Source organism: Heterocephalus glaber, unplaced genomic scaffold (genome assembly GCF_053883595.1).
Source record: "Heterocephalus glaber isolate CG9 unplaced genomic scaffold, H.glaber_assembly_v1.0 deba00001454, whole genome shotgun sequence".
NCBI classification, from domain to species: Eukaryota; Metazoa; Chordata; class Mammalia; order Rodentia; family Bathyergidae; genus Heterocephalus; species Heterocephalus glaber.
The window spans coordinates 14,262,139-14,284,749 of NW_028258303.1; the positions used below are offsets into that span (position 1 = coordinate 14,262,139).

Genomic DNA, 22,611 nt, shown 5'->3' on the forward strand with positions numbered 1-22,611 from the left:
GCCCAGGGAGAAGTGCTGCAAATAGCTGCCAACCAGTGCTGCCCGGAGTGTGTGTCAAGGACCCCTGGATCTTGTCACCATGAAGAGAAAATCCACGAGGTAAGTATTGTATTTTGTGACCCAGCATTGTTTATCTGTAGATCATGAAGGGGAGATAGCTGAATATTAAGCTTGAGTTAATGAGAGACATTTTTTTTTTTTTGCTCTGAGTATACACATTTAGGTATCTTGAGTAAGATGAAAACTGTCTTATTTATTTCATAGGCCCTACATAAATATTTGTGGATTGAATTTCTGTCTGTCTAAAGCATAGTCTGAGATTGTTGATGTGAAAGAAGTTGTGGTATTGAGTGATGAAAGTACTCTCTTCCTTTGGAGTAGTACATATCGTTTTTCATTTGATAGTTATAAACAACCTTGAGCTTATGAGGAGATAGTACTCCCATACTAAGGATAAAAAAAAAATTGAATTGCAAAGGGTTTAAGGTACTTGCCAGTGTTGTATTACTAAGTAGTGGTCTAACTTGGCCTAGATCCTTGGTCTTTTGATTTTAGTTCAAGCTCTTTCTATTAGGATGGAGTTTCTACATTTCAGTACTGTGGACCCTTTAGGCTGTTCTGTGCACAGAAGGATGTGTAGCAGCCTCCCTGGCCTCCACCAGCTGGGTGCCTCAAGCAACCTTCAGTCATGACAGCCAGAAATATCTGCAGGATTGGCCATGTTTTCCCTAGGTGCAAAATACTTATGCACTACCTTTCCCGTGCCTGTTAAGAACTACAGACTGGAAATCGATCCTAAAGTTTTTTCTTAATTGTATTTTCTCTTTCCAGATCTTCTAGGATTAATTTAGAGATATTAAGTATCGATCTAAAAGTTTATAGTAGAAATGATGAAAATAATCCATTTCCAGTCGTACTTAAATGCTGTCCTGTGGCAACAGGTAAAGGTGAATGTGATAGAGCAAGGCTCTTTGCTGCGATCCTCAGCTCCCACCTGATACTCCAAGTTAGTGTCTTCACCTGCTCAGGAGAAAGCATCATTGGCAGGGTTCACTGTCCACTCTAGGCTGCTGTTCTGTGTGTGCCCAAAGCTCAGTGAGTGCAGTGCCTATTTCCCTGAAAGACCAGCTCATCTGCTTTGAGTCACGGTCTCCTAATTACGTGAGGAAGCCGCTCTTTCTCTTCTGTACAATGAGTTGCTGAAAGACACCCAAGCAGGATCTATGTTGGGAAGGTCTGCATGCCACCTGTCACTGTGAACTCCTTGATAAGTCTGTTCAGTAGGGTGATGTCACTTTTGACTGACACAGAAGAAGGATCCTGGTGAAATGGAGTTGACTCTGGGGCTGATGGGTGGTAGAAATAATGCCAGCTCATAATGATTGGAACAGCTGTATGGTTCCAGGTGAAAAACACCATGCTGAATCTTTTAAATGAAGGAGGTGTTCAGAGCCAAAATAAATTCAATCTAGGGAGAAAAAAACAGACATTTCAAAAAAATTTGGTACCAGGAACATGTGCAATAAGACTTCAGTAAGTCTTCACGTGGAGCATTCTACTAACTCTGTTGTTTGCTTTCTTATGTTGTATTTGTGCATGTAAACAATCTTCTTGTCTTGATTTAAGACACTTGAGAACACTAACAATATTTTCTATATCTTTGTAATAATTTTCCATGCCTCTTATCTAACCTGGTACTTGGCACTGAACTTTTCCCAAAGTAAGTGCTCAATAAACATTGATGCATGATCTAGGTGACTCTTTCTGTACCTTTTCCATGTCTTCATCTTAAAGGCATGCTGGCCATTGACCTGGGGATTTGTAAAACCACAGATCTGCACAGGTTTGTTAGAAATCCCTTTGCCTCCTGCTTTTGCTGGGAGTATTCAGAAAGTCCCCTCTGGGTGGTCCTTTTCTCTGCCTGCCTTCCAGTTCCCCTCTTCTGCATTAATCTGTCAAGCAATGAAACAAGCTCTAAACTGAGTAAAAACAGGCCTATGTATTGTTTTTCTCATGCACTTTTAACATTTATTCCCTCAGAAAATGTAATTATATTTCTGGTACTTGGTGTAACTGAGGAAAAGGCTGAATTTTGACAAGTGTAGCTTTTGGAGGAGCTCTCTGGTGGTCTGCCTCTTCAAATAGAGCTGGAGATTGATTGTTTTGAGGTGAAACCAAATCTTCTCATTTTAAACTTAAATTAAAATTCTTATGGTCTTTGTCTTCCTGTCCTTCCTTCCTCTCTTTCATAACATCCCCAGGTGCTCATCAGTTCCCTCTTGGTATTCATTTTCTTGAGTGGTTTGAGAACTTTTCTGGTTTGGACTGACTCCTGCCTTTTCCTTTGCATCGCTAGGTTTTTCTATTGAGTCTTTCAACCTTTTCTTTTTTGCTTTTTCAGCTTGTTTGAGAAGCAGTTTCTAGGGCACATCCCACACCCGCAACAGCATTCACCCTCTCTCTGGCCTGTGGCTCCTATCCCACAGGGAAGGTTGGAAAAGTTCCCCCCATAGCTGTGAAGTAACTGGCTGTGGTGGGGGGGGGAATTGAAGGGGCCTGAAGAGGAAGTTTGGCCCTAAAGGACAGACTTGGCAGAGGCTTGGGTGTGGCCAGAGAGGACTCAACTGATGTAATCCTGGAAAGTCAAAGATATGATGAGCTCACATACCATAAACAGCTGTAGCATTTAGTCCAATACTTTTTCTCCAACTAGTGACAGGATCATATGGCTTTTTCCTTTCCTCTGTTAAAACAATGACTTTTGGGGGTGTATCTTCCAATGCTGAACCAACACTGCCATCCCTATAACAAAACCACTTTCTACATACTGCCAGATCTAACTTCTAATAGTTTGTTTGTTAAACAAATTTTTATCTATGTTCATACATTTTTCTTCTATTATCTTTATCCAGTTTTAGTATTAGCTCAATACTGATTTCCTAAAATGAGGGGAGAAGTGTTCTTCTTTTTTCTGCTTTAAATGTTTGATGTAATTTATCAGTTAAAATGTATATGAGCCTGCTTTTGTCATATAGGTAATTTTTCAAGCTAGGAATATACTTTCTTTAATAGGTGCTATTCAAATTTTATATTTCCTCCGGAGTTAGTTTCATTAATTTTTCTTCCAGGGTACTTCTTAGCAGTTGTCAAATTTATTTCAAAAAAGATTTTTGTAATATGCTTTCTATATCCTTTTAAATTCTGTAAAATCTGTGGTAATGTCTCCTAGATCTTGATATTGTAATTTAAAACATGTATAATTGATATTGTGTAATAGGAAGAAAATGTCTAAAAGAGTAGGAGAAGTGGGCAGGGTAGGGGAAAGGAAAGAAGGGAAAAGAAAAAATATGAGAAAAGGAAAAAAATGGAAACAAAGTCTTTGCAAATAGGGAAGGGTGGAGGGGATGAAGGGAGGGCAAGGGAAGGGGAAAAAATAAGAACCAAGATACTCATGGAATGGTACAAGATCCCAATGATGAATGTAACTGTATTTTATACCAAAAATGAACCAATAAACTTAATGGGGGAACAAAAAAAGAGATATAGAGCCAGCTTGGAGGCTCTGCCAATAAAGAAGTTTGGGAATCAAGATAAATAATAGGATAACTTGAGCATCAAAATAAATAAGGAAGTAATTTTTTAAAAAGGTGTGATGAGCTCAGAGTTGCCCTTGAGTGACACACTGAGGCTTTCCAGAGGCACTTATGCTCCTTCAACCCAGAATCTTAGGCCACTGGTGACCCCTCAATCAAGACAAACCTCAGCCCCGTGTGGTGGTGCATACCTATGATTGTCAGGAGTTCAAAGCACAAAGTGAATTCAAGACCAGCCTAAACTACATAGCAAGACCCTGTCCCAAACAAAGAACAAACAAACAATCATAAGACCCATCTCAGGATCTTTCCTGAACCCGAGGAAAGCCTATGAGACTTTTGAGAGTGTTGTGTAGTTTTATTACAGACTGTTTCCTTAGGACCTTCTCAATGCTATCTTTTCCAAATCTCACTTTTGGGTCTGTGCCAACATTGCCAACCAGACAGAGAGACAAGCTTCAAATGTGTTTTTCTGAAAAGTTGTCTGAGTGCTTTTTCTTTTCCTGTCCTTTCCTCCCCACATCAACTCATGAAAAGGCAGCAAAAGGATCATTAATCCCCTTTCACCAGTTTAATCCTAACACCCAGAAATTTCAAGTCTGAAAGACAGTGAAGATTCACTGGGACAAAGGCAATGGCAGATGGTGCCCTGGTGCTGCGTGCCACTGAGTAGAGCAGGACAGGACCCTTGCTTTGCCTGTCTGTAGGCTAAGAGGAGAACTAATTCATATATGCAAGGGAAGAAGTTAATATTGAATTCTGCAGCCTTGTTCTCCTCAATGTAAAGAACATAGTTATATTCATACAACATTCTCAGATATTTAGCATTCAGGATTTATAACTTCATAACAGGAATAAATTATATGAAGAAAAATTATTTGTTGTTGTTGTTGTTGTTTTATCAGAAGCCAGGCAAATGCTTTATGACCTTATCTTCTGAGCTTATGTTAACTGCCCAGACTTGTTAGTTGGCTATGTGGAAGAATATATTTTAACATGTCTGCAGTATTTGCTTTTACCTACTGTCAAAATCTCCTGCTTTCAAAAGGGTATTAATGAGGTTAAGATGGTACAGCTAGCCTGGTCTTGGGGGAGCATTGCTTTGTGCATCTATTATTCTTTGATTTAACAAATCTCTCTTTGCTGCCACAATGTTTATTAAAAATAATGCTTTTGCAAATGGGTATGAAGAACACTAAGCAACCATTTATCTATGGATAAATAAAACTTGGCGTGTGCTGAACCCCTTGATCTCTAGGCTGAGTGCTTTGCATTCATTATCAGTCCTAAGAATACTCCAGGAAAGGAGGTGCCACTCTTTGGGGATAGGACTAGGAGATAAAAATGAAGGGGACTTCTGTGACTTGTCCCCTGGAGAGAGGTGAGGGAATAATTCACTTCCATGGTGCTGCATGCTTCAGATCTCGGAGCTGTGTCTGTGGCTTTGGCATCAAGCAGTGAAGTCTCCCTACTGAATGTTTTCTGTTAGTCTCAAAATTCCCAAGGTTACTGGATGGGAGAATCCATTGTTTAGTTTTATATCTCTTGAGTGAGATAATAGATTCATGTGATCATAGAGCACACGAGTACTGATGTCATTCACTAACACAGCCCTCTTATTTTGCAGCTGAAGATCCCTGGTGATTGACAGGTTGTTATTGTAGTCAATTTTTCTGGTCTCTGTCTGAAAGGTGTAGTGTGATTTCAAATATCTTAGAAATAATACTCATTGGTTTTTAGTAGTAACAAAAACAAGCTTTTATTTTAATGAACAGAAATGTCTAGCTGTTTAGTTGTCTCCTAACAAAGTAAAATAGTTCAAGTTGTCTCATATAGTTTTCAAATTTGACTTTTTAAAGAAATATCAGTGATTCATATTTTAAACAGTAATTTCCTTTGTGATGACAAAAATAGAAAAATTTTTATGGTGAATATTTGGAAAGAGGAAAAGTAAAAAGAGGAAAAAGTAAAAAAGAGGAAAGAAAAAAAAATCCACAGTAATTACAGTACTCTGAAAACCACTGTTAATATTTTCTTGAGTTGTTTGAGGGACAGTGGAGTGGCAGAGGAAATAGGTAGGTAGGTAATACATGTTGATATATGTTTTAACATAATTAGAATTATGCTGTGTATATCATTTATGTCCTACCCTTTTATATAACATTATATTATAGATAGTTCTCTAGGATATTCTTAGAGAACATTATTTCCTATCATTAGGCATCTGGGTACTATCAGTTTTCACTAAAATATTTCCCATTTCCTTGTAAAGAATAAGATGGCATTCCTTCTATTTAAGCCTTTTTGTATGTCATTGATCATTTTCTTCAGATAACTTTTTAAAAATGAAATTACTAATTTTAAAGCATCTAGATGTAAATTAGTAGGACAAAGTATCCAAAGATTTTGAGTGTTGAAGCTGTGACACCTGAAGTTGCTAAAATCCCATCTTAAATGGTCTGAGTCCACACGGGAACCTCCCACACAGAGGGTTCTCTTTTCAAGTGTGACTGCCGTGGCTGGGCGCCACCTGCTTGCGCTATTCTGTGCACTATAGTGAAGAGAGGCTCTGTGTGTGGGAGCCCCATGTCACTGAAATTTCTCCTCCCAGTTGGACATTTAAAAAGTTATTCAATTTTTATTTTAATTAATATTTCTATGCAGTTAATAAAATTGAGCATTCCATAAGCTTAATGCTATTATGAGATATTTGTCTTTTCCTATTGCTTATAAGTGCTTCGACATATTAGAATTCTAATTAATACATTTGAAATTTATTAGTTTGTCGTTTGACTTTTAATTTTGTTTACAATGTATTTTTTTAATTTAAAAGTTTTCCTTAGTACATGTTTGCAGTACATAATGATTACATTATTGTAGGGATTTGGTATATGTGCTTAACATATCTTAATTCTTTTTACTTCCCCTTCCCTTTCCCTCCCTGTGCCCTTCCTCAATGGGTTTAAAAGTTTTAATTAATCAGAACCTATCAATTTTTCTTTTATAAGAACTTCCTTTGCTTTTATTTTTGACCATTTTAAGCATAAAGGTCAATGGTCCTTTGTCTTTTACTAGCCCATAATTTGTAGACTTGCCCATTTATATGCTGTACTAAAATTGAAGTTTTAGATGTGATTATAGCAGGAGTAAAATTGATGGAAAAGGACTTGGCCTTTGCATTATCCATGTCTGTCTTACTACTCATACTTAGCACAAAAGTATGCAAAGGGAGCAAGGCTAGGAGCTCTTGTAGTAGACACCTGGGAGGGGTTTGGGTATCTTTCTGGCTTCTAAAAAGTATTTAATGGAATAAAAATTGAATACATTATGGATATTCATTGTGATGGTTAGACAGACAATCTATAATGATACAGCAATGAAATTAATTAACAAAACATCTGTATTGGTCAGCTTTCCCATTGTCAGCAAATACCTGACACCTGATGCTTAAAGGAGGAGAGATTTATTTTGGTTCAAGGTGGTTTCAGAGGTTTCAGTTCATGGTTCATTGGTTCCAAGGTAGAAACATAATGGCAGAAGGGCAGATGGACCAAGCTTCTTACTTCAAGACAGCCAGGAAGCAGAGCACAGAGGAAAAGCCAGAGAGGAAGGGGCCAAGGACCAGATATGACCCACTTCCTCCAAACCAACTTTCTAATAGCCCATTGAGCTATGAACTCATCAATGGGTTAATGCATCAGTGAGGTCAGTGGCTTCACAACCTAAATCACCTCTCCAGGAGTCTCTTAATCCAGTCAAATTGACCATGAAGATTAATCAGCATGACATCCATTGCCACCATGCTGTACACTGGATCCCTGAACTGGTTCTCTCAGAACTAAAAGCTGTGCCCTTTGGCCAACATCTCTTCAAGTCCCTTCTGCCCTGGCCTGGGGCAAACCCTGCTCTATCTGGAGTGAGAACTCTGTGTGTGCCACACCCCTTGCTGGCTCTCTCACACTGTCATTGAACCCTTGTAAGAACCCAGTGAAGGGATGTTGTCATGCCATTTCCATTTTATAGACAAGGAAACTGAGATACACAAATATTTCATCACCTACTCCAATCCTCAAGGCAGGAGAGGCTGAGCTGGGACGTGAAAATGTGCAGGAGACCAAACCTTGGTTCACTTGACTCAATGCTCATGTGCATTACTGCCCTGGGATTCCCAAATCATTGGAGGACTGTGACTGCCTTGTTACAATAATAACCCAGTTAATTGCATACTATTAGGCTTGGTATGTTTGCAACCCGGCAGCAATCTACAGCACAAAGGAGTACTGACTTGTTTAGGTAGGACAGAGCCACTTTGTGTTTGAGAGAAATGAAAAACTATTCCATGAGAATTTGAGGAGAAGTAAGAGGATGCTTATTTTATGTTTCTTAGTGACACATTGAGCTGTGATCCCCAGATTATTTTTAGGTGACTGAGCGCCTAGAAGGTGTAATTTTTAAATAAAGGTTCATATATGATTAATGCTGAATCAGATACCCATTGTATGTTAGATTTAATAGAAGCACAGGGAGCAGGTTCCCATATTTAAGAAAATATTGCAGAAAGAAAGCTTAATGATAATTATTTATTAAACTAATTCTTCCCTATATCTTAGGAGAGGCCACCATCGCTCCATTCTGCAAGTGAGAAAATATACTTAGGCAGCTATTTCCCTAATCACTCAACTTGGCTGTAGCTTTTTACATGCCAGTTCTTTCTACATCTCTCTGAGAGTGGCTCATTTAGATACTTTGTGTACTTGACAGATCACAAGATGGCTCTAAACCTGGGTCTGTTAAGTTACTGACAAAATGCTGGCTCTGACAGAATGCTGGGTCAGGAGCATTCTACATGTGTGGGTGGGCGACCTCACTGGCAGTGTCTTTGCTGTGTACTTTGTGAGAGAGCCAGTGTCTCTGGCTGACCACCCCATGTTCACTAAGACTGGGGAGAGGAAGAGGGAGAGGGGGAGGGAAGGAGGAGAGAGAGAAGACAGATAAAAGTGGCAGCTATTGAAAATGGTAGAACCTGGTGGGCTGGGGAAATAACTTAGTGTGGTAAATCACGTGCTTAACAGTTGTGAGATCCTGGGTTCAATCCCGAGCATCACAAAAAAGAAAAAGAGGAGGAGGAGGAAGAAGAGGAGGAGGAGAAAGAACAGGAAGAGAAAGGCTGAGTACCACAGCATGCACCTGTACTCCCAGCTACTCAGGAAGTTAAGGTTGAGACAGGAGGATCACTTGAGCCCAGGAGTTTGAAGCCAGCCTGGGAAACACAGTGAGACCTGGGGGGGGGGGGGCGGTGTCAGGGTTGTCATTGTAAATTAAAGAATGCAATGAATATATAAGTGTGTTTTACTTTGGGTACTGTAGAATTTTTTTAATCAACAAATTTTTATTACCTGTTACTACAAAAGACTTCATCAAGAGGGGAGATAGTTGGGTGATCTTTGAGTAAACACTTCTTAAGTAATGGGCTTTGCCACCAGATACGGGGTGGGGTCAAGCTTATCAACACCATTGCTCTGTATCCAACTGGTACACACTAAAGAGGATAAGGAAATATGTGTTCTTAAAGCATTTCCCCAGGAAATGTTCATTTTTATGACATCCTAAGTAAGCAATTATATATTCTACGTGACCTAAAACACAGGTATTTGTTACTGTACATTTCAAAGCTGGAAGGATATTATCTTAAGAGGTGACCTTTGGAGGGGAAAATGACATTTTTTTTAACTGTTTGGCTCAAAAGTGGATATTGCCCAAGGTAATTTAGTACTAAAAACACATGTTTTAAAACAAACTTTTGGATTTCAAAGCCCATGGGAACTTTACCATCAGGAACAATGCATAGTCCACTTCCTCTCTAACTAAATGTCTGAGGTCAGAGTTATGGGCTCTGTCTCCAAACCTTTGACCAGTCTTAGCCATGGCTGGGAGGGAAGGTGGGGTCTCAGCTCTGGGGCCTGAAGGCGCTAAGTCTCCTGCAGCAGCTGCTGGGGGGTGATCCTGAGGCCTAAGAGGGTATGGGTGGTAAATGTGGGCCAGGAAGAAAATGCTCTCTTGGACCAAACCTGGAGGCCTAAACGGTGTGTGTCCTAGACAACTCCCACAGGTGTTGAGGGGGGCCTGCCTTGCAAGTGGGTGCCCAGTGCAGAACCCCATGGGCCTAGTGGTGAACACAAGCCAAGACCAGATTCAGAAGGAGGTGCAAGAAATGGCCAACCCCGAAAGGCCCACAGAGCTGAGGCAGTGGTCCATGGTCAACAAGGCAGGGCCCATGAGTGGCACCCTTGGGAAATGGGGGACCCTCTTGTGGCCATGTTCACCTTGCCCTCATCCATCACCTTCACCAGAAAAGAACTTCTGGAGCTGCCGTTCATCACGGGAGCTGGACCAGAGGCACAGGGATTCCCAGAGACTTCAGATAACCATCAAGGACCCAGTAAAGGTCCAGCTCCTGGCAAAGTTCACTTTCAGCCATATTTATTTGGTTGAAAGTAGCAGTCAAGAGGCTGCCTGGGAGGCTCCGTGATGAGCAGAGGGGAGCCGATCTAGCTCAGTGGCCCTCTCCAGGGAGGGTTCTGTGTATTTGGTCTTCCTGACATTGGTTTTACAATCACAAGTTCATCTTCCCACATTGCCACCTTTCTGGTCATTTCCAATAAGTTTGGTTTGTTTGTTTGTTCTGTGACAAATTCAGGCTGGCCTTGAACCCGCTATGTAATGTAGCCCAGGCTGGCCTGTAGTGAGCCTCCTGCTTCATCCTCCCAATTGCTGGGATCACAGGTGTGCCCTACATCCGGCTTTAATCCTTCCTCCAATTCTTCCATTTGCCACTTGTACACTTTTACTTCCTCTGCAACCATGACCACCCTGTCATCTATAGCCAACAGTAGCTGCTCTCTCTCATGTTGCTCATATTCTTCCTGATTCAGTGCTCAGGCAGAGCCATGTTCTGCTGGTAGAATTCCACTTTCAGAATCTCCACCTTCTGTGCAGGGTTCTTGACTCTTCTTCCAGCCCAGTGTTGGCAGGCCGCAGTGAGCTGTGGTCATTTTTCAATTTCTTTATTTGATCTTCCAGTCCATTTAGTGGACACGGAGGCTCTGAGTTTAAGTTGTGAAAGTTCTAGCTCCTCTTTAACTAAAGACATTGCAGTTTATGTCCCAAAGACATCTATCATTTCCTTAATTTGATTTTCCATCTCACTCTGGCCACCTTCCACTTCTCCATTTGCTAATTCATCTGACCCATTTCCTCCTTTATTTTGACCCTCAGATTCAGACCTATACTCTCACCGGTTCACCTGTGAAGTGCAATTAATTCAAGCACTAATATCATGTTCGTAAGAGCTACTTCTGAATCTGAGACTTCTTGAAGAATTTGATCTGCTGCTAAGCTCTGTCATGTGACTTCTTCCAGTCTTCAATTTTCTGTTGCAACTGCTTCTTCTTAAGCCTAGCATTTTCTCCTCCGCCGCCTCCTCCTCCTCCGCCTCCTCCTCTTCTTTTTTTTTTCCCCTCAGTACTGGGAATGGAACTCAGGACCTTGTGCTTGCCAGATGTGGCACCACTGAGCTAAATCTCTGGCCCCAGCATTTTCTTCTTGAACCTGGCAGCACTCAGACTTCACCTTCTCTTCACTAAGCTTTATCAAGGGCAGTCCTGCAGCATTCATTGAAATAATATCCTTTAATTTTTCTATAGATTTTTTTTTTGAGACAGGGTCTCTCTATGTAGCCCAGACTGGCCTCAAATCTGCAGTGATCCTACTGCCTCAGCCTCCTGAGTGCTAGGATTATACCCACCATGCCCAGATCCTGTAGATTTCTTGTTTTCCAATACCAAATTGTGATTTTCGACATTCTGTTCTCTGTCAGATCCTAACATAACACAAAAACTTTTAGCTATGTCACCCAGAATTTCATTAGTTTCTTCAAGTATCTTGATTTCTTCAAGTATCATATTTCATTGCTTTATTACAGAGAATATATGGTTTCTTGGTCTCTTCAACATGCTTTTTTGACTCCTTGATCTTTGGTTCATAATTTAACAATTTCATGATGTTCTTCACCTTTTCAGAAAGTTGCTGTTCAGTGACTTGATACAATCTATCCTTTACAGCAAGAACAGTTCTCAAGAAAGCAAGAAGCACAGGTATCCATGGGAGTCTGTAAAAATCAGCCCCAGGCTACACATCATCAGGCTATGTAGCAACCAGCTCTAGGAGCTTGGCTATGAGGCCATGTAGAGGACTGACAGGGGTCCTCTATAGCAGCTCCAGGTCCCTGGCAGTGACAGCAGGCACAGTGGCACACAGAGTCCATTGTATAAGGCAGCTTTGCCTTGACTATACTTCCACTCAGGACAGTACAGGATGCCCAGATCTCTGCCAGTTCCTTCTGCAGAGGAATCATGGGGGAGGGCTCTGGACACCGAAATGAACTTTACCTTGCTGGCCATTGGTGCTTTCTGCTCTTCCCTTGGAGTAACGCAAATCAACCTATAGAATTTTTTAATGATGGGATTGGCACCATTTTATTTGTGGTTATTTTTTTGAAACTTTCAAATACAATATTTAAGGGATAAGTGAAAGTGAAGCCCATGTGTAATCTGGTCTCCAGCCTAGAGCTTTGCAAACCCTTTTGACAGCCTTATAAGCGGAGAGCTTTCTCCCACCTTTCCCAAGCTCCACCCTCAGTTTGGAAGAGAGCAGCTTTGTTTCTGTTTGGCCAGCGAAGGCCTGAATTCTGGAACTAACCTCCTTTTTCTTTTTCTTCCTCCGGCACACAGCATGGCACAGAGTGGGCCTCTCCCCCATGTCGTGTATGCTCCTGCACTCATGGGGAAGTAAGATGCACCTCTCAGCCATGCCCACCACTGTCATGTGGACAGCAGGAGCTGGAATTCACCCCTGAAGGAAGCTGCTGCCCAGTCTGTGTGGGCCCTGGAAGTGAGTATAAGCTTGCAGAAAGGACCCTCTTTGCCTTTGCAGTGACAGAGTATTTCAACACCTACCTTTCCTGTTCAGTGTGGCACGAAGATCTCTTCCCCATTCCTTACTGGAAACAAGAGGTAGCCTTGCACTCGGCAGGAGCAAAGTTTCGGAGAGAGAGATGGGAGCAAATCTTTAAATTTCATTCCAAACTTAGGATTCCATGAGGTTCTCATTTATTTATTTTACCTTGGCCAGATGCAGCCTTCTGGATTTACAGCTCCTGAGAGGGATAAGGAAAAGAAGGTTCCATAAGGCAAAGATGGTTCATCCTGCCCCCTTGGTGGGCAGAGGGATGATGAAGTCTGTTCTCAAGATAGCATTGGCCAAGCTAGTTCTGCTGGCTGGTCTTGGGGATAAAGCAGTGTCTTCCTCTGAGACAAACACAGCAAGGAGGTCTTTCATTTGTCCTTTTTGCATCCTCACTGAAGAGGTTTTTGCTACCAACTGAGTCACCAGCAAGCCAGGGGCTGGGCTGGCTTCCAGGCTCCTCCTTGGAATCCATGGTTGGTCCATGTGCCTTTTTAATCCCATTTTAGAGATCTATGTCCCCTTCCATTTTTGTACTAAATAGCATGGCTTTAATGATAAAGAGGAATCATTGTCCTTGCTGCATTCTGCTCTCTCCTAACATGATATCTAGAATACTTCTTTTATTCAGTTGCACCTGGAACCTATACTTTCTTCTTGCTTTTTCCCTTTTAAAAATATCCCTGTTTTCTTTCCAATCCCATTATCCCATTCCTAGCAATCCTTTGCTCTGGAGAATTGTTCCAGGGATTTGAATGTACGCTCAGGAAATTATAAAGTAGAACTTTTGCTTTCTGCATTTCAGATATCACCCACCAGAAAAAGGCTGTTGGCTGCTTTAGGCCAAATAACCCTGCAAGTGAAAATATAGGAGTAGCACACTGGGAGGTGGTTAGGGGGTGCGACCCAGTTTGTGGGATTCTTTCTTTGTTCCTAAGAGGCTTTCTTACTGACCCTCCATGAGAAAGATACAAGAGAAGCATTCTGCCTTGAGAGACTGGAGGGTTACCTGGGCCAACTGCATAATTTGTGAAAAGGCAGGGTTCCTTGTTCAAAAGTCATTGCTTTGTTTCTATTGTCTCTCTTAGCCTGTCATGTTCTCTGCTTGGTATTCAGTTGTGCCCCTTCAGGCCTAAGGATACTGCAGAAAGAGTGGAGACCCCCAGGCACTCCAAGGCTTACCCTGTGACTTGGGGCGGGGGCACAGGCACCCTCCTGGTATCCTCCAGACACCAAGGTCCTGATATAGGTGGAAGGTGACAGCGTTCACTAGGCAGAGGTTAGGGACAGGCCACTGTCAGCCTATCCTGGGAAACCTGTGGGAGATGGTGCCATGCATGAGCTGAGGCTCCAAGCTCTACTAGACTCCACTTAGAAAGCATGGATTTGGAGATGTCTGCACAGCCACTGCAGGGCATTAAACCCCAGAAGGAGCTCTTTCTGTGCTCTGTGGCCCTGGCCCGGGCACACTCCACAGCAGGAACTGAGATCTGCACTTGCAGCCCTCCTGCTAATCCTCATTCCTTCTGCCTTCCAGAGCCCTGTTCCCACGAAGGCCATGTGTATCAGGACGGGGAGGACTGGCAGCTGAGTTGCTGTGCCAAGTGCATGTGCCAAGATGGGGTCACCCAGTGCTTCACAGTACAGTGTCAGCCATTGTTTTGTAACCAGGTATGGGCAATACCCCCAGAGTACAGCTTTCATAGGCTAACTCAAAAACTTCAAGTGTGCTGAGATTTTGTCAGGTGGCCTTGGAAGCCCTAGAAATGAGAGTCAAGGGCTGTTTTGTTTTTCTTATACAGTTCTTTTAGAGACCAGCTCTGAGATGTTTTTTTCCCTGTAGGAGAAACAGATAGGTCTAATTACCACCCATTTAGGCTAATTGTTACATAATGAAATTGAGCCTTGTGGGTACACACAAGGAAGCCTCCAGCTTGAATTACAGATGTTCCAAAAATGTAAAGCTAAACATCTGGAAATTTTGGTAATATGATCAGGTTTGCTGTTGTTTTTCAGTGCATCGGTACAGTCTGATTGTTTAGACATATACACATCTTTGAACATGATTATCCAGATGTACACAATTTAATTATTATAGGATAATGATTTAAATTATCAAAGGGTTTTCTCTGGGGATGTTATTGGATCTTGTTCTTCATATAAAGCTGATCTGATTTTCAAAATGTTAGGCTCTTCACACAAATTCAGAAGAGAAAATCAATTGCAAATAAATGTAGTATACATGGTACTTTATAGTTTTTTGCTCTTCCAGAGGCTCCTGTGGATGTTCCATGGCAGTTGACAGATAACTGTGAAAGGAGTTTTGCCTCCAGTTGAAAAATAGCTCATTTTGATCTAAGAAAAAGCTGGAAGCCAACATTTAGTTGATACAAAGCAGTACTTTATGTCAAATAAAACAAAATCAATAACATAGCATATTGTGACAATTGGGCAATATTTTTAAATGCATTCAAAAGGCAATTAGACAAGAAATGCTAAATGCCAGATAAAGGGGAAATGTATCTAATTGAAAGACTCAATTGTATTACCCATACCACACCAACTACTGTGCGGATGTCTCACCTCCCAATTCATCACCAGGCTTTGCCCTTGCTTGGAGATTACAGATGAGCTTCTTGTTGGCCTTGCACTCTGGTCCACTCTTCCTGGGGCTTAGTCCTCTTGTATGGGAAAGGTAATTAAAAGAACAAGACAATAAGGGAAATGGGGAGGAGAAATAGAGGGAACACCTCACTGAAGATGTTCTGCTTTAAATCTTCAAAAACTCAACCACACATTATATATTAGGGGACCAGCTATTAAAATAATTGAAAGCACTGTTTCTTATTTGCAAAAAGCACCAAGCATGAACTCTTGCTTCATGTACAGTATTGACTTATAGTTTGCATCAATGTACATAATTAATGTAAAAAGATGAAATTTGGTACCATACTTTAAAGCTAATTGAGATGCAAGCACTCTCAAGACTTGGAAAAAGATTGATCTCAACCACTCTTGTATTATTAAACCTATTTTTGCCTTGACATATTTTTTAAAAACCCGACTGTCAGATCATTTAGAACATTTTCCTTGATTTAATATCACTATTAAATGTTGAGTGTTCCAAAGATATAAAGGGGTGCTGTGTAGAATTAGTGTTATATTGATGTAACACGTCACCCCATCACTATCATCACAGCCCTCGTTACCAGCAACACTGAATTTGGGGTGATTAATATGTGCCAGTCATTAGTTTTAAGAGCTTTGTAATTCTCATTACAGCCTTTTGAAGCAGAAACTGTTATTATCGTCCACATTTTATGCGATGAACTGAAGTATGGAGAGTGTAGCTTGCTCAAGGTGACGCAGTTAGGGAGGGTCAGCCCTGTAACCAACGTGCAGTTCTACATCACAGCCTCCAAAGACCATGCTGACTCACACTTCCAACCATTACACTATCTTGCCTCCCCAAATGAGGAGTTACACAGTATTAATGTATAATAAGCTAACATCATTGAGCATGATTGGTCATATTTTATATGCATTAGTTCATTAAATGTAAGAAAAACACAAGTTCATCAGTTGAATTGTATCTTCCAGGGCTGAGCTCTAAAAAAATTGGTGACCCATCTTCAAGGTTTCATGACTTGTAGTGTAAGAGTTTTAAAAAAAATTATAAAAGGAATGTGTTCATTAAGGAAAGTTTGGAAAGTGGAAAGAAAATGATTGCTCATTTCCACTGTTCAAAAAGACCATGGAAAAATTCCTTTTATTTGGTAATTTATTTCAGTCTCTTGATAGGCAAATGTGCTTGCATAGCTATAATCATATTCTAAAGCTTGGTGATAATCCCTAACAAAGGAGAAATTCCTTATGTTCAAATTGCCTTAAGAAGAGCTTAAATTCTTACTGATATTGCCTGCTTCCAACTTTTGTTTGGATGACCTGTACTTTTTTGTAGCTTCCCTTAAATGCTGTGTTCAGTCTGAAAAGAGTAGTTCTTGATATTGCCACAGATTTTTTAATATCACAGTTTTCCCATTCCAATATTGATTAATCCGAGTAGTTTCAACTTCACCTTTGGATTTTTTTTAAAGAAAGAAATTATTGGTAGGTTCTCTGAGCCTCTGAGAGTTTGAGAATTATTTTTGTATTGCCTATATGCGTGAAAGATAATTTAGAGGGGCCTAACATTTGGGGGAACTATAATACTTTCTCATCCCAAATGTATGGATTCATTTCCATAAAATTTTGTAATTTAATGTGAGAGAGCACCAATCTGAAGTCTGCTGCCTTTGCGTTCTATTATATGCAGCTAATTTGACCCTGTTGTCTTTTCATAGAATTTAAACAAATCTTTACACTTCAAACATCTTTCAGGTGAAGTATTAATTTGGAAAAACTCAGTCACCTATGAGAACTGGCTGCCAAAGGTGGAAGATGCTATGAGACTGGAGGAAGAGGCAGGTAGATCCAGGATCACACAAAGTACAGTTTACTGGGGACTCACAAACAACAGCTGTCCTTGGGCAGCAGAAAGACAGGTGGCACCTTCAGGCAGGAGGAAGGTGTTTATATGCTAAGCCAGACAAATGTGCCTGGCCTTTCTTAAACCCATTAACATGTCTAGTGTCAGTTAAGAAACAGCCCAGTTATCAGTGGCTGGCGCACCAGCTATCTTAATGACCCTGTCCTGTGGGGCTTGGGATATGTGCCAGAGAGGACAGTTAATGGCCAACGTGACTGCAGTCCTGCATGTATCTTTTCACATATTTTCCCTGAAATATTATAGTGCCCTTTCAGACTATATTCTAGTTTTTAAATTTTTTTTCAGTTTGGTTTTCATTAATGACATTAGATCCATTAGATCACACTCTTTTCTCTGTTACATTTCCCCAGGGTGGTACATGGACACCCTTAATCCTAGCATTGCATCCTCAATCCATCCCAGCATCACATCCTTACTCCTACCATCACACACTCTAGATACAGCCACCTCTGAAAAGCCCCACCTATGACTGCATGAGATTTTGGGAGGACAACTAGGCACAAGCCATAACGCACCCCATTTTATCCCAAGTACATTGGCCTTCTTGATTTTGCAAAATAAGTACCTGAGTGATTATGATAATAAATGTCAGTTTCAGCTTCTCATAAGAGAAAGTGAAGATGCCATTTTGGAATTATCTTCTATATAAGATCTACCAGTTCTTAATCATTGAAACTTGGTGTATTTTCTCCCTCCTTCCTCTACTTTTAATTCGTCTACCTTCCTGCTACTGAAGAAAGCTCTAATAAGTCAGAGTGAGCAGCTCAGGTCTTAATAAGGAGCCTGCTGTGTGAAAACTTGCAGAGTGGAAGAGACAAGTGGTCTGATACTCTGGTGGGGCTTAGGAGGTGGCACAACTGAGAATTTGGGGATAGGGGAGGTAGAGGAGGTTCCCTGGGCCTTTAATCTCTCTCACCCTCATTTCTCTGCACTGGTTTATTTTCAGATTTCTGGAGGTGTGACTGAATCTTTCCATGTGAAGCACCCCCATGCACATATATAAATATGTGGGTTTATATAAAGATGCAAAAGAATCATGAAGTAGCTGATTAAGGAAGCGATACCTTCACTGTCATGTTTAGAGGTGTCCCAAGTAAAGTCTGGGTGTCCTTAAGTGTTGGTTTGGTTGGTGCTCTGAAATTCTTGACCTACCATTTGCCATTACCAGGTCAGCTATATAACCCTGGGCTAGTTGCACAACCTCTCTGGTCTTTACTGTTCTCATTTGTAAAGCAGGAGTAAAAGCATCTACTTCACAGGGTCACGTAAAGCACTAAGAATAGTTCCTGGCAAATACCAAGTGCTTCTATTATTTTTATTGCTTGTGCTTTTATCTGTTCTTAGAAGAGGAGAAGACTTAAGACATAGGCCAAACTTCTGAAAGGTCACACCAACCTTGGCATTGTTAATGTTTTATCAGCGCCCCAGGTGATTAATAAAGGCCATGTGAGAGGATATTGCTGGTTTGGATATGAGTTGGCTGTGAATGAAGTTTCCTACAGTGTGGAGTTTATGAATGTCTCCTTTGGTTGTTCTTTCGTTAGGATGAAGCCATCATCCGAGTCCCTGGAAAGTGTTGCCCACAGTGCTCTCCACCATCCTGCTCTGCGGCTGGCCATGTACACCAGGTAGCTTCAATACACCCTTGAGGTGCCCCATGTGGGTGTGCAGCATAGCTTCTCACCCATCTTTCCTCCACCTTCCAGCTGCCACCCGTCCTCACCCTCATGACTTGCTCTTTGCCAGAATTAGTGACTCAGTACTTAAACAGCCCCCTTCTCTTCACAGAAAGCTTTATGAAAATTAAGTTGAAGGGGATTAGAAATGTAAAGGAATGTGCTGGCAAGCACTGCCTGGCTCATGAACCTTGGTGAACTTACTGTTCACATATCTTGGAGGGAGAAAGGGGCTATCACTGGTCACTATCAGTTTACACTGAACTTTGAGGCTTTGAGAATGTTTGTCTGCTTTGGTTGGAATTTATGCACTGATATCCAGAGACAGCAAGGGGGTGTGAGAGGGAGGTGAGAGCCTGGTGGTGGTGGATAAAGTGAACTTGAAAGTACTATTGGAGCAGTCGAGACATCCATGCCAGACCCATAGAGGACACCAAGATGAGTTCAACAAATGAGGTGAATGAATGAATAAATGAATGAATGTTCTGTCTTAGGAGTTTCTAGCTGCACCAAAAGAAGCTCACATTATTCTAAAGAGCATGAAGAGTAAACCCAGCATCCTCCCTTGTTTGTCAACACTCTCAGGAAGACTAAGTAGAAATCAGGATTATGTCTCTCAATAGAGAATCTGTACCTAAGTATTAGGGATGGAAGTATAACAAATTCCAGCTAGGTCCCTTGAAAACTGAATGTAAAATAACTCGTTGGAGAAGATGTTTTTATTGCTGAATGTGCATTGTCTGACACAATAGCCACATATGCAGCTTGCATGGTGTTTTTATCGGACAGGATGTGCTAGACTGATTTCTCCTGGAAAAGACAGAACTTGTATCCCTTATGATGTTTTCAGCTGCAGGTAACAGAAATGCTCCTCTAAAAATGGCTACAATGATAATATTTATTGTCTTATGTAACAAGAATTACAGAGAAAAGGCAGCTCCAGGGTGGATCAATTTGGTTCTCAATAATCTCCCAAGTCCTCTAGATGCCTTCCTTAGCCCAGACAACTCATCCTCACATAGTCATTGCTACAGGCTGGTGGAAGAAACGGGTGGGAGGAAAGTCTTTTCTTTGACTTCCACCGCTTCAGCAAACTTCCCTTGAGATAGTATCAGGTGGCTTTGAAATCATGCACAGCTCTAGCTCCAAGGGAAGCAAGAGAAAATGCAGATGTGGCTGTGGGTGCTGAGTCACCTGGCAAAAAAGATGACCTAAAGAGCATCCAGAGAGGAGCCAGCCATCAGGGCCTTCCTGTTCACTCCAGGGTTCTTAAGGCCTCTGTGTGCTTGACACAGGAGGACATGAATATAGTTAAATAAAAATTCACTCAAAGTTCCTGTGGACATTTATTGGCATTTTTTCTTAGACTATTTCTGCCTAAATGGTACTATTTCTCAGGAGTACATTTAACGTGGCTCCATTAAAAAAATGTAATAAAAATTCATGTCCTATGTGTCTGGGTTTCTATTTGATATGCCTGACCTCTGATGTTCCACTTTTTTTTCTGCCTTTATTTCCTCAGCATGGTGAGCAGTGGAACCAAGACTCCTGTACCACGTGCATGTGTGACCGGGGCAAGATCAGATGTCATAAGCAAGACTGCCCTCCCCTGAGATGCCAGAAGGTACTGAGCATGTAGCTTGGTTTTCTAAGCTTGATTCTCGGGGCATTTAAGAAATGCAGTTCTTGGGCCGGGGATTTAGCTCAGTGGTTCTGCCCCATGCCTCACAAGCACAAGGTCCCAAGTTCGGTCCCCGGTGCCAAAAAAAAAAAACAAAAAACAAAAAACCAGTTCTTAATCCTGTGTGTCCGTGGAGGGAGACAAGCATTCTACAGTGTGCAGAGTGTTGGGAAGCTCTGCTTCCTGGACTGGAAGCTTGAGAGGAGGGAGGCTTGCTGCGCTCGGGTGAGGGACCTGGCAGTGGTGCACACATCTGTGTTTTATGTCAAGTGTTGTCACTGTCTCTTGTGACCTGTTCTCCCCACCACCCTCTACTCCCTACTCCTTAGGGTCAGAACAGGGTTCGGCGACCCACACAGTGCTGTGAGGAGTGTGTGTCCACTGCCGGAAGCTGTTCATCTAATGGGATCATGCAGTACCAGGAGGACATGTGGAAAGGCTCGCCTTGTGAGTTCTGCATGTGTCACCATGGCCAAGTGACCTGTCAGCCTACAGAGTGTGCCAAGGTGGAGTGTGCCCAGGTAAGAAGCAAAGGAGTTTCCATTCGGACTGTAGCAGCTTCTTCCAACAGCCTAGGGAGGCCTGTGCAGGTTCCTTACTTCTTGGCAGCAGAAGAGACAGCCATGTTGGTGGCTCACATTTCAAGCCTTTTAGCTCAGATTCTGCGATGCCAAGTGAATGTCACTGTTTGTTCAGATTAGCTCAGAACAGCTTCTTGTAGCTTTTAGCCCTCTGTGCATCTGGTCAGGTTGGAAGCCCTAAACCAGACACATGAAAGGGAAGGGAATGATATGGCACATTAGTCTATCAGTTGGTGCAGCTGGACTTCAGTGCTAGTGGCCTGCCCAGCTCACTCTGGCTGTGACACAGGGTCTACAGGTGTGCAGGGGCCTGGCTTCTGCTGCAGACCCCACTGGCCACTGGAGCAGGAAGGGGATCCAGCACCTGGGCCTGCTTCCATGCATCAGGAAAGAACATAAACTGGTTTTTGGTTTTGTTTTCAAGAGAGAGCTAGGAGACCTCATAAACAATTAACTCTATTGACCTCTGTTGACTTCTGCTGTCTGCAGAATTTCTAGAAGCTTCCAACAAAGCAACCTCTGTTTGGGCTATAGATGTATATTTTAGGAAAACTGCTTTTTTTTTCCTGTGAACTCGATTTTGACCCTTAGCAAAACAAATTGCTTTTAAAGTTGTCTCTGTCTCCCTGACTGCTCCCATCTGCCCCTCCAATTTCCCTCAGGGCTGTAAACTTGGACAGACACGAAACTTGAAAGCTCTGAAGTGTGGGGTGTCGTGAAGGCGTTTTTCTTTCCAGTTCCTCTCCTCCACTCCTCTACAGCTCCTAGCACAAAGCCTGAGGAGGAATGGCCTTTCAAATGAGCGGGTTACTCCCTGGGCCATTTTTCACTGCTTCTCTGACATCTGGATCTTGGCAGAGCTGAAATATTTAGGTAAACAGGGTCTTGCTTTTTCACAAATTTAACTCCCCCACCTCAAGGCACCTCTTCATTCCTTTTTATTTTAGGGAAGTCAGAGTGGTTGGACAGGGGTGAGAAGCCTAGGGAGGCCCTCTGCTTCCTCTCTCAGGCTGAGGCCTGGCTCTCTGGGTGCTGGCTTATTTTCCAAGGTTTTCATTTGTCTACTATTGCCAGGGTTATGGAAAAGGAGAGAGGTGATCTGGCACAGTGGGTTCTTTAACCACCTACTTTCAGTCAGATCTGAACACAGTCTCATTCACAGACGATGATTTAATTCACTGTCCCCAATGTTAACTGCATGTCCAAGTGCCTGCCTGCTCCATTGGGACAACTGACAGTGGTGGCATCAGCCAGGTCCTCTTGTCTGTTTTGGAGAAGGGGAGCAACTGTGTAAGTGAAGAGTGCCTTAATGCCCCTCAGGTGATCTTATAACTAACACTGTTGCATCTCTGGCTGCCCCCCATCTTTTCTCTTTATGGACTGAGGAATTCTAACATCTTTAGCCTATTTCTCCAGATCTTTAATCAACTAAATTGCTTTCTTCCTGATTAACTCCATGTTTTCTAATTTTTTTTTAAGTTAGTAGGTTCTAAACTGGAAAAGCTAGCCA

General features: G+C 41.9%; 1 protein-coding gene and 2 pseudogenes across 9 annotated transcripts in view; 1 reads left to right on the forward strand and 2 right to left on the reverse strand.

Moving 5' to 3' along the window:
• Fras1 (Fraser extracellular matrix complex subunit 1) overlaps positions 1–22,611 on the forward strand; it is a 444,408-nt gene that overhangs the window by 184,514 nt on the left and 237,283 nt on the right. For all 9 annotated transcript variants that reach the window (XR_015452892.1, XM_087215885.1, XM_087215884.1 and 6 more), the window contains 6 exons: positions 7–99; positions 12,383–12,542; positions 14,152–14,285; positions 18,708–18,791; positions 20,362–20,463; positions 20,850–21,041. Coding sequence is in view for 8 of the 9 variants with exons in the window: in XM_087215885.1 (XP_087072011.1) it covers positions 7–99; positions 12,383–12,542; positions 14,152–14,285; positions 18,708–18,791; positions 20,362–20,463; positions 20,850–21,041 (765 nt within the window). In the remaining variant the exon portion in view is untranslated. The remainder of the gene's footprint in view (positions 1–6; positions 100–12,382; positions 12,543–14,151; positions 14,286–18,707; positions 18,792–20,361; positions 20,464–20,849; positions 21,042–22,611) is intronic.
• LOC147827151 (transport and Golgi organization protein 1 homolog pseudogene) lies at positions 10,056–11,267 on the reverse strand (annotated as a pseudogene).
• On the reverse strand, positions 11,204–12,052 carry LOC110349907 (transport and Golgi organization protein 1 homolog; annotated as a pseudogene).